This window comes from Calliopsis andreniformis, unplaced genomic scaffold (assembly GCF_051401765.1).
Source record: "Calliopsis andreniformis isolate RMS-2024a unplaced genomic scaffold, iyCalAndr_principal scaffold0022, whole genome shotgun sequence".
Taxonomy (NCBI): domain Eukaryota; kingdom Metazoa; phylum Arthropoda; class Insecta; order Hymenoptera; family Andrenidae; genus Calliopsis; species Calliopsis andreniformis.
Genome location: NW_027480432.1, coordinates 4,540,616 through 4,551,354, shown reverse-complemented (window position 1 = coordinate 4,551,354; position 10,739 = coordinate 4,540,616). Strand labels below are relative to the sequence as shown.

General features: G+C 30.1%; 4 protein-coding genes and 1 non-coding gene across 8 annotated transcripts; 3 read left to right on the top strand and 2 right to left on the bottom strand.

Moving 5' to 3' along the window:
- Positions 1-784: 784 nt before the first annotated feature.
- Eif4e4 (eukaryotic translation initiation factor 4E4) lies at positions 785-2,610 on the top strand. The gene is made up of 4 exons (XM_076391002.1): positions 785-843; positions 1,239-1,417; positions 1,495-1,812; positions 1,888-2,610. The coding sequence occupies exons 1-4, from the start codon at positions 814-816 to the stop codon at positions 2,000-2,002; spliced, it is 642 nt and encodes a 213-aa protein (XP_076247117.1). The 5' UTR covers positions 785-813; the 3' UTR covers positions 2,003-2,610.
- Positions 2,543-4,186, bottom strand: Fadd (fas-associated death domain protein). Of its 3 annotated transcripts, XM_076391001.1 has the most exons (6): positions 3,907-4,186; positions 3,309-3,755; positions 3,092-3,226; positions 2,895-3,025; positions 2,709-2,826; positions 2,543-2,633 (listed from the first exon to the last, which is right to left on the bottom strand). In XM_076391001.1, coding segments are annotated over exons 2-6 (717 nt in total). In that variant the 5' UTR covers positions 3,640-3,755; positions 3,907-4,186; the 3' UTR covers positions 2,543-2,631. The 3 variants fall into 3 exon arrangements, with proteins under 3 accessions (XP_076247116.1, XP_076247114.1, XP_076247115.1); XM_076390999.1 differs by lacking the exon at positions 2,543-2,633 and having other exon boundaries at positions 2,674-2,826; XM_076391000.1 differs by lacking the exon at positions 2,543-2,633 and having other exon boundaries at positions 2,674-2,826; positions 3,092-3,223.
- Positions 4,187-4,307: 121 nt separating this feature from the next.
- LOC143187051 (RNA-binding protein NOB1) lies at positions 4,308-6,349 on the top strand. The gene is made up of 6 exons (XM_076390995.1): positions 4,308-4,475; positions 4,613-4,745; positions 4,828-5,039; positions 5,137-5,602; positions 5,684-6,018; positions 6,089-6,349. The coding sequence occupies exons 1-6, from the start codon at positions 4,404-4,406 to the stop codon at positions 6,347-6,349; spliced, it is 1,479 nt and encodes a 492-aa protein (XP_076247110.1). The 5' UTR covers positions 4,308-4,403.
- A 194-nt stretch (positions 6,350-6,543) lies between these two features.
- Positions 6,544-6,616, bottom strand: Trnam-cau (transfer RNA methionine (anticodon CAU)). The gene has a single exon. It is a non-coding gene; the product is annotated as a tRNA-Met (tRNA).
- A 149-nt stretch (positions 6,617-6,765) lies between these two features.
- Positions 6,766-10,598, top strand: LOC143187050 (ribonuclease P protein subunit p40). Of its 2 annotated transcripts, XM_076390994.1 has the most exons (6): positions 6,766-6,894; positions 6,990-7,134; positions 7,433-7,597; positions 9,559-9,684; positions 9,767-9,950; positions 10,021-10,598. In XM_076390994.1, the coding sequence occupies exons 1-6, from the start codon at positions 6,775-6,777 to the stop codon at positions 10,361-10,363; spliced, it is 1,083 nt and encodes a 360-aa protein (XP_076247109.1). In that variant the 5' UTR covers positions 6,766-6,774; the 3' UTR covers positions 10,364-10,598. The 2 variants fall into 2 exon arrangements, with proteins under 2 accessions (XP_076247109.1, XP_076247108.1); XM_076390993.1 differs by lacking the exons at positions 6,766-6,894; positions 6,990-7,134; positions 10,021-10,598 and having other exon boundaries at positions 7,484-9,684; positions 9,850-9,951.
- Positions 10,599-10,739: the final 141 nt, after the last annotated feature.

Here is a 10,739-nt window from a genome sequence, read left to right as displayed (position 1 = left end):
CAGGGTTACCAACCCCTATTTTAACCTTTAACCCTTTTTTTATTTTTCCACAAATTAAACAAAAAAATTGCCATTGTCAAAGACAATTCACGTAGAAAAAATTTACTTTTTATTTATTCTGCGCTATGTGTATAGATGACGCATGTACACACTTCAAAGTTTTAAATTTCTTCAATGAACTTGAGTGTGTAAACTTATTTCGACAAACTGGTATCCAAACATAAAACAATAACTACGGATATTTATATTAATAATATAAAAATATGGAAAGGAACATTGTGAAAAACCTGTATTGAAAAGTAATAACGAAAATAATTTTAAATAACGCGCATGTGCATTAGCTTGTGTTACTTCGAAAGTTCATTGAAAAGAAACTTATGCTTTTGCGCTACTTTCCTCAGAATATGTAGAACAAGAGAAAGTCAGGAATACAAAACAAAAGTTAACTACATAAATTGTATTAGAAAAAAAGATAGAAAATGAAACAAAAGTATCCCGTGTCACAATACAAATAATGTGTTAGTTTAAAAAATTCTCACAGCACTAAAATAATTTCGGTTCTCGACAGGAGGAAACAGTGAAAACATAGACCTAACATTGTTCTCAAAACTGTGCCTTTTTTAATAGTTCTTCGTGTTGTTCTTGGTTATATAATAATAATAATCTAATTCAATTAACGACCATTTACATTAACGATACAATTTCACGTATCTCTGTTTCGGGGAAAGGAAATTTCAATATAAAAATTTCGCCGTCAGATGCCCCTACTGTTAGTTCAGCGAGCAAACATATTGTGCGTGTAGTCGGTGTGCGATGGCTACGAGTAATAACGAAGAAATTGAGGTATTTTTCATTAAATAATTTTTGTGATACCATAAATATCGTAAAGTTAATGCAACGCTTCGCTCAAGCGCACCTGCGTTTCAAGTGATAGAAGAAAACTTGTATAAGTTTTTCTGCGAAACAGCGTGGTCGTTTTCGACACTCTTCACCCCTCCCATCTGTTCCCATGCATGGTGAAAACTGTCTAATGAGCTTAAAAAAGACATATTACATTACTTCAATAAAATAATTTAATCTATAGTGTACACTGACATTAGAATTCTAAAGAAATTTTGTTGATATCGTTTCAGAAATATCGTAGACATTAATTCGTTAAAAAATGATTAAAAATCGTGTGAGAGCGGTGCACGTAATAGACAACGTGTACAGGTTAAAAAAGCTAAGATACTTTGCAGGAAGTGGAACGAAAGGAGCAAGAGATAGCAAATTTCGATGAGTTTCCACCGGAGGTTTTAATTAAACATCCACTCCAACATACTTGGACTCTTTGGTACTATGAACCTGATAGGAATAAAACATGGGAAGAAAGTCAAAGAGAAATAACAAGTTTCGACACAGCAGAAGATTTTTGGAGGTATTTTTGTTTGGAATATTAGAGTAATATATTATTAAAACGTATTAAATAATGAAAATAATATGTCTTGTTCTTAGTTTATACAATCACATAAAAGCTGCATCAGAATTGAGACAAGGTTGTGACTATAGTATGTTCAAGCAAGGAATCAGACCTATGTGGGAAGATGAGGCTAATAAATGTGGTGGAAGATGGCTTATAAACTTAGATAAGAAGCAAAGAGCTACAGATTTAGATCACTTTTGGTTAGAAACCCTTTTATGTATGATTGGTGAAGCTTTTAATGGATATTCTGATGATGTTTGTGGAGCAGTAGTAAATATAAGACAAAAAGTAGATAAAATTGGTGTGTGGACAGCAAATGCTAACAGCGAAGACAGTGTCATGGAAATTGGGTAAGATGGATAATGTGTATCTTATGTGTAAAATGTTTGTTCACTTTTTAAATGTTTAACTTGGTTTTTTCACAGGCGAAAGTTGAGAGAGAGATTAAAAATTTCATCAAAAATTTCTATAGGATACCAAATACATAAAGATATTATGGTGAAATCAGGAAATCAAACAAAAAACGCCTATGTTATTTAAAAATCTGTTTCTACTATGTTAATGTCATCATTATTCATTAAAATTTAGCAAACAAAGTTAGACATGCATTAACAAAATAGATGTTTTACAAAATAAAGTTGGATTTCTGCACCAAACGAATTAAATGGGAATTCGGTGTAAAATTTTTGAAAGTTACATTTTCATTGTAGCTAAGTATTTTCCTAACAAAAGTCGTTAAAAAAATTTATTCTATTACGCACTGGAACAGATGTATTTTGCGTTGACATAAAAATTTACACTAATATAATGCATAATCTAGGATTAGTGAATGAAAGATACGCACAGGCTGCTGTATTTTTCAAGAAACGCCGTAAATCATACAGTTGTAATTGTTACATAAATGTATATAATCGAACAATTTATACATACCTTTCTCAAATGTGCATTATATAATTCATACAAAACAACAAAGACTGCTACACAGAATTTCTTAAAGAACCTATAAAAACTAGGTTATTATTATAACCCATGAAATAAGAAAGTACAGCAACCTACTTACTTAGTAATATTTAATAATGTTCTTACGATTGTTTGAAAAAAATGTTTATATTTAAGTTTTCTTAAAAATATAAATTCTTATCTCTGCATGTCACATTTTATTTTAGTTTTCCTTTAAAAAAAATTATACAAATATTAAATATTTATTTTTTAAAAGGCTACTAAAAATTATATTCTGTTCTCTTACATATTATTAACTTTTCAACAAGTTCTTTAAGATCTCTGCGTCTTGCCTTCTCCAATGCTTGCAATAAACTTAGTTTCCAATTATCAGTACTGTATTGAGATATACATAATTTTAAAGCCTAAAAAATTGTCCATGTTATATCTGTATGTAAAAAATTTTGTATACAATAAATAAGTCACATCTTACTTCATAACTCTGCTCCTTCAAATCAAAAGGATATTTATTTTGAATGACATCAATTTGATATTCTGGAATACCCAAGAATCTAACAGTATCCCTCCAAGAACGTCCTATTCTTTCACTGACTTGTAATAAGACTGAAAAAAGATACATGTGAGCATTATTGGAATAATTAATATCAATAATTAAAAATAAATGTTTACTCATTTGCTGTAACATTTCTTCTTGCTCAGAACATGTTGCTTGTTTTTTCTCTTCGTACACTGATTGATCTTTAAGTTCAATGTCTTCTACTTTTGACTGTGATGTAGAATTTTTAATTTTTGTTTCATGTCCTTCTAAAAAATTGCTAAAAAATTACATAATTTGTTCTAAGCTGTAAAAAAATAATACCTACATAATTTTAAATAAAAAAGTTACCATTTGTTTTTTTATACATATCACAGAATGAGGAATGCGCAGTGTTTTGCAGATAAAGTTTATAATCTTGTATATGCTGTTGCACTTGAAGATCATTTAAATAATTTGAAATATGATAAAGTGGATCCACATTACTGTAACTAAGAATATCTCTCTTTTCTAGAACTTTTAATAGTGTTCTTAAATCTCTAATCTGACTTAGTTTACGATTTGAATTTATATAATTTGCATAGTATTCTTTAAGTATCCTTAATACACTTTCATCAACATGTAACTGAGCAGCCGATAAAACCACCTCACATAACCAATTGTATTTCATTAAAGTTGTCATGTTCTTGTATAATCCTTTGCCTTCTTTTCAGGGAATTCCCCTTACATACAGGGGATTACTTTTTTGAGTCAAGATTTTGATCAATCTGTGTGAGCACTTTCAAATGTAATCTGATACTGTAAACAGATATTTTTAAAATGTATAAATTACAAAAAATTCAAGATTAATCAAATTTAATACCACTAAATTCTTCCAATATTTTAACTATAAAATTCTTAAAGGATTTCAATATCTTTTCTCTCAAAGTTGGTAAATGGGTATACGTACCTTTCTTCACATATTTTTTAGAAAGTAATTGCATACATTTTATTGAAATCTTTTGCGTATATCTGGAATATGCATTTGTTAAGTTATCTTCAAAATAATAAATGTTATCGGTACGTAGAATACCTGAGTGTTTGGTAACGTTTCATGGTTTAATGTTTCAGATTTCAGATTTTCATATAAAGCTAAGTTTTCATGTACCGTTCATTCGATGTAAAAACTGTGTTGCATAAGGTGATATGTTTATGTTCATATTTATTGCTCGATTTTCATCAACTTGTATTTATGCAACAGAGATATAAAAATGCAATAAAAGTAATTTGTAAACTATAAAATTAAAATACATTTTACATCTCATATCTGTCACCAAAAATAGAGATCATCTCTACTGTCACATGTGATGTTCATAAAAATACGCATTAAAGTTGACAATTGTTGCCTTGGCTAAAAGCACGTGTGTAAATGCATTTTTAGTTATTCTTTAACAAAAATTGATAAACATGAATGAAAGTCAGAAAGTACAATATTTAATTGTCGACACGAGTGCATTCATCAGGAATGCTGCCTTACAGGTGAAGTGTTTTCTAAATAGGTACATTAATATATTTTTTTTAATATGAATTTTACACTGATAAAGTTGAGAATATTTGCTTAATATTTAGTTTGTACATGTTCAAAGTATAAATAATGATTATTAATATTTGTTTAGGATATTGGTGTCAATATATTAACAGAACAAGATGTAGTAAATGAAGTAACAAACAAAAGACAACTGAGAAGGCTAGTTGTCTTACCATATGACTTAAAAGTACATACTGCACATACAGAGGACATTAAATTTGGTAATATAATTTAAACTCCTATTTGTCTTGCAGTAATACTCTTATGCTTTAAAAAATAGCTAATTTGTCATTATATGTACAGTTACAGAATTTGCCAAGAAAACTGGTGACTATGCAAGTTTATCTGCAACTGATATAAAAGTGATTGCATTAACCTATCAACTGGAAAAAGAAAAAGTAGGAACAGATCATTTAAAAGATGATCCAGTAGTAATAAAAACAGTTGATTCAAGTGTGAATCAAACTGAGGATCTTCGTACACCTGTAGCTGGTTTCTATGTGCCTGAAAATAAAGTAAATGCTTATTTGATATAATAGTATAATATTTTCTAAATAATAATTAATATAATTAGATAATTAACATAGTAATTAAACATTCCTATATGTACAGAAAGGGAAGAAAACGGAAAAGAAAGAGGAAAATGATTTGGAAAAATCTGAAGATAAGGAATATGTAGAAGATTGCAATAAAAAAATAGAAATAAACTTGGAAGATAATGTAAAGGCTGATGATGAAGAAGAAGAGGATTCAGAAATTTATTTCAGTGAATCTTCTAGTAATATTGAATCAGATTATGAAACTGCAGATTCTGATATAGATCATAATGAAGCAGAAGATTTATCTGCTAAATTTTCAAAGTTAAACTGTGAACCAACAGAATTAGTAGTCCAAGATGAAGATAATTGCCAGCATAATGTTGATGATATTCTTGCTCCTGTTAAAAATAACTTCAATAATAAACAAAGCAATACTGAATATAATGAATATGAAGATGATGAAAATGAGAATGAGGATGAGGATGAGGATGAGGATGAAGATGATGATGAGGATGATGATAGTGGTTGGATTACACCTAGTAAGACACTTCAATACTTTGTGCACAACATGACCATTTAGAATATTTTAATTTTACAGTATTAATTTTTTTCTATTGCAGGCAATATCTACAAGGTCAAAAAAGAAATAGACTCAGACCTGCTCGAACAAAAGCCTGCGACTGTCGCGTGTCTAACAATGGATTTTGCGATGCAAAACGTTTTGAAGCAGATTGGATTGAATGTAGTCTCACTAGATGGGAGATTAATCAAACAAATGAGAACATTCGTCTTCAGGTGTTACGCGTGTTTTAAGACTACAAGTATCATGACAAAAGTTTTCTGTCCTAGCTGTGGAAATAAAACACTTAAAAAGGTTGCAGTGACGTTGAACGAAGAAGGAAAGCAACAGATTCATATCAACTTTCGAAAACCAATTTCGAAAAAAGGAAAAAGAGTAAGGTTTTATTCTCCTGTAGATTATATGTTCCTAAAGATATTTTACATAATAATCAACGAATTTTTAGTTTTCTTTGCCAATGCCGAAAGGGGGAAAACATGCAAACAATCCTATTCTTTGTGAAGATCAGCCGGTACCCGATCAAAGACCTTCGAGACTAGCACGTACCAAAAATGATCCTTTGCAAGACGATTACATAGCTGGATATTCTCCCTTCGTTATGCGCGATGTATATTCTAAGTCAGCAATACTAGGTATACGACCCGGGGGTACTACTAAATATTGGATGAGGAAGAATCCAAACGAATCAAGGAGGAAACGAAAATAAGAATTGTACTAATTTATAGTTTTATACATGATACATTATAAAAATAGATTTTCTAAGATAAATTAAATATTGTTCCCTCAAATCAACTTACTTATTTTCTGTAAAAATGATACTATTTTAATTGTTTTAAAGTGCACTGTTCAATTACGCTTTTAAAAAGTTATTTAATTTGTTGTATAAAGAAAAAAGAAATTTGCCCCGGGTGAGGATCGAACTCACGACCTTAAGATTATGAGACTTACGCGCTGCCTACTGCGCTACCGAGGCTTCTGGTACACTTTTTCAATAAATACACTTTACGCGGAAGTTAATATACGCACGTGTAGTATGTTTGTACTTTCAAAATGCCCTTATGCACATTACACGTGAATATTTCGAGCAGCAACATTAAATTTGAAAATTGAAAATAATCTTTTGGTATTAAAATGCTTAGTCCAGAAGTTTGGAACTTCAAGCCACCTAAACATCATTTCTCTATAGAAAAGAGAGACTACAAGAAGGCTGATGTACCGAACACAGTTGAATCGCATTATTTTAACCACTCGGTAAGTAACAAATCGATTATAATTAATTCCGATTTCACAAAGGTTATGTTTTGAGAAATTTGTATAATTCGCAATTACTGTTGGCTTCACGCCAGGTATCTTTGGTGCTTCCTGACACAGTCAGAATTCCAGATGAATTGCTGGCTTGCATTTCGGAAGATAGCGATTATTATCGAATCAACGCAGTGAATGTATTTGATTTAATAAACAAAGAATTTATTGAGGCATTTGTCAAAACAGGTAAACAAAGACACGAAAAGAAATTATTCATGATACTACTTTATATTTACCTTTCTATTATTCCTTACTTTGCAAACAAATAAAGCTTTTAATTTCTTCGTTTCTGCATAATAATTATAATGACAACATTAATTACGTTTTAAATGGTAATTTCTGTCTTCAAATTATAAATGGAAATCCATATGGATTGGTGCCAACATTTTTACTTTAGGAAGTAACATCTTGTTGATGTGTTGCATGCTAAACACATACAAACAAATTTTTGCTATGATATATATACTTTGATACTTTTTTTTAGGAGAATTGAATCTTCTAGCAATAGGAAATCAAATAGATTTGGATAATTCCATTGCCATTACACCAAATGGACACTTGGTGCTGTCATTATTAACAGAAGACTTTCAGAAACTTGGTTTAGAAGGCAAAGCTTCCTTCTTTGATCGTAAAGTGCATACGCGTTATGGTAAGTCCTAACAAGGAAAATAAAAATAATCAAAATGCCAAGAAAGCACGAAATACCTACACTAGTCGATTTAGCATTATATTCTGTTGGGCAATATGTGACTAGTTTTGGTAGATACATGACAGAACTTATTAGCACCATCTCCAAAAGTAATCGAGAACATGGACGTATTAAGTTGCAATCAATGCTAGAATTTATGAGACATTTGTTGAGCTCCAGTATACCTAGACATTTATATGATAAAATGTCTCAAGCAGTATTAACTGCAATTGTGAATTTAGTTAAAGAAACTAGAGGTACATACAATGATTATGCTTTAACCACAGCCTTTCTGTCAGAAATGACAGTTGCTCTTCACTTAACAGAAGTTGCTGTAGGTGCACACTTGAAAGCAATTGAATTTTCTGCTTGGCCTAAAATTATGAGACATGTTCTTTATAATAAACTACACGATATGGTTGGACTTGAAGTTCTGGATTTGGGCTCAGGTTCAGCTGGTTGGAGAACATCAGATATTGAAAAAATTATTGTTAATGGAGTATTTACTATGCCAAATTTAGTATCTTTTACTTTGTGCTTTGATTGTACAGACGACATTATATCAGCTCTAGCTCAAAACTGTAAAAGGCTACAGAAATTAGATGTAACTGCATCTAGATTTGTAACAGAGCGTAGTGTTGGACCTTTGCTTTCCTGTAAATATTTAAAACAAATTAAATTATGTAGAACTTCTATGAGTGTATCTGGTTATGCAGATATCTTTTTAGAACATTTAAACATAGAAGATATCGGCAGATGCGACGAATTTGGATATGTTTTAGAATATATTCAGCAAAAAGAAAATGAAGTTAAGAAATCTTTTCATATAAGAACGTTTGAGAGTCGAAATTTCAGCATGGAACATTTATATCTCTTAGTTGATATGTGTCCATATATTACAAGTCTTTGCTTATTACGCGATGAAAGGATTGTTGACTTAACAGTTCTAGCTACTCTTGATTGTTTAAAGGAATTAAAGCTTTTATCTTGCGACTTTTATGCGCATGGACTAAAAATGTTATTGGAAATAAAAGGTTGTGCACTTACAAGTTTGCACTTGGAGCATGTAGAAGAAATCGATTTGAATGCGCTTATATCGATAAGTCAGTTTTGTCCCGACATAAAAAGTTTAGTGTTTTACAACTGTGAGTTTTTGGAACATGCACCAGCTTATTCAAGGAAATTAGCAATTCCACCATTTCGCTCTTTAGAAAGAATCAAGTGTGTGGCAGAGTGTGCAAGCATGCACTTAGAATTTTTGCTTTCCCATTGCATAAATATTAAGTTCATACAACTGGGTTCATCTACTGGCATTGGAGATGAAACAATGAGAAAAATATTTTCACAAAATCCATTGAGCAAGTTAGAAGAGCTGAAAATATTATACAGTCATGATTTATCAATGAAAACTATACAATTATTAATGCAAAACTGTGATAATCTACGACGTCTCTCAGAACTAGAAGGTTGGCAAGGAATATCACCTGCAGAATTAAATATTTTCAGAGAAGAACTGAGAAGAACTAATATAAATTTGGATACAAGTCCAAGTTTATCTTTTGCATAAGTGAAATATCGAAAGCAATTAATTATTAATAGAAAATATATTTTTATATAACTGAATAAAATATAATTACATCTAGAATGACTAAATAATACTATAATGGTTGTATATATGTTTGTAGAGTAAGAAAACTGAGAAAGAAAACAAATAAAGACAATATTTATGTACTTCCTTAGAAAAGTATTTTCATAAAAAATGTATATTTATTAGTAATGAAAAATTTTAAGTTTACTAACATGGATTCTACTTGAAGTTTATAAATAACATTACATATGCTCTCTATATTTGTATTAGTAAAGTCACGTTGTACGATTTATGTTTTTCGTTTATTTTTTTTACCGGTAACGTGAATCAAAAGTCGTGACTATTGATTTAAAATCTGAAAGTTTTACACCTGGCAAGAAGAATTATGAACATGTTCTAACATCGCTAAAGGAGCGCCTTAAGCAGACATTTGATGTAATCGTAATATGGAATCCACCAGGTAATTTACTTCTCTCCTTTTTTAAATTCAATCTAATTTATGTGAATACCTTTATGTAATTCAATTCATTTCGTTGCTTAAGAGGAAAATCTATGTCCATCATCAATAGCAGCATGGTTTTACAAACATCAGTACAATGTTTCTCTTTGCCATCAAACTTTTCAGCGAAGAATTGAGTATTCCTTAAAAGTACCAATAGTTTCGGACGATTCCGATTATGAAAAATTCTTTGAATGGCTTGGCGTTTTTAGTATATCTGGTGATTTGTATGTACAAGATTTTAGAAACGTATTTAAGGTGGAAATCAAATTTGTAATATTAAATTAATTTCTTCAGGAAAAATGATAAGAAAGATGACTATGTTAATACATACATATGCCCATCACCATCGATAAATACAGGTCAAATACAATACTTACAGTGGACTGGGTTCTTTACAAGGAAACAAATGATAAATTTGTATAATGCCATGAGAAAATATGTATCTAATCATGACACTGTACCATGGAGTGCTTTACATGTGCAAGGTTTTTCAGATAGTCCTGTCAGCTGGGATTTAAAAGAACATACATTTTACACTGATGGTGATAATAGTTACACTATTGTGTTTAAACCAAATGCCAATAGTATTATACGAAAAAGTCTAAGTTCAAATAATAAACCAAGAATTTTCCAGTGATTAAACTTTGTTGTGCTTAATTTAATATTACAAATAAAAGTTTTATATGCGAAAAAAAGAATCACAATTTGCTATTTATGTGTTGTTTATTATAATATAGAGAATAATAAACATTTTGAATAACATATTCTATTGATACAACATTTTACATCAATATCGTTACACTGTAAAGAAGCAGAAAATAAATGGAATGTGTATTAAGTAATTAACTAAAACAAAGCGTTCTTCAAGAGTTTATAAATTATTTTAGTATAAAATAGATTTCATAAATTAGCTTTCATTATGGGGTTTTTAAATTATTCTCTTGTTACCCTACTAATTTCTTGTTATTAAATGTTGTGCTACAAAAGCATTTGTATAATATACATATTATACC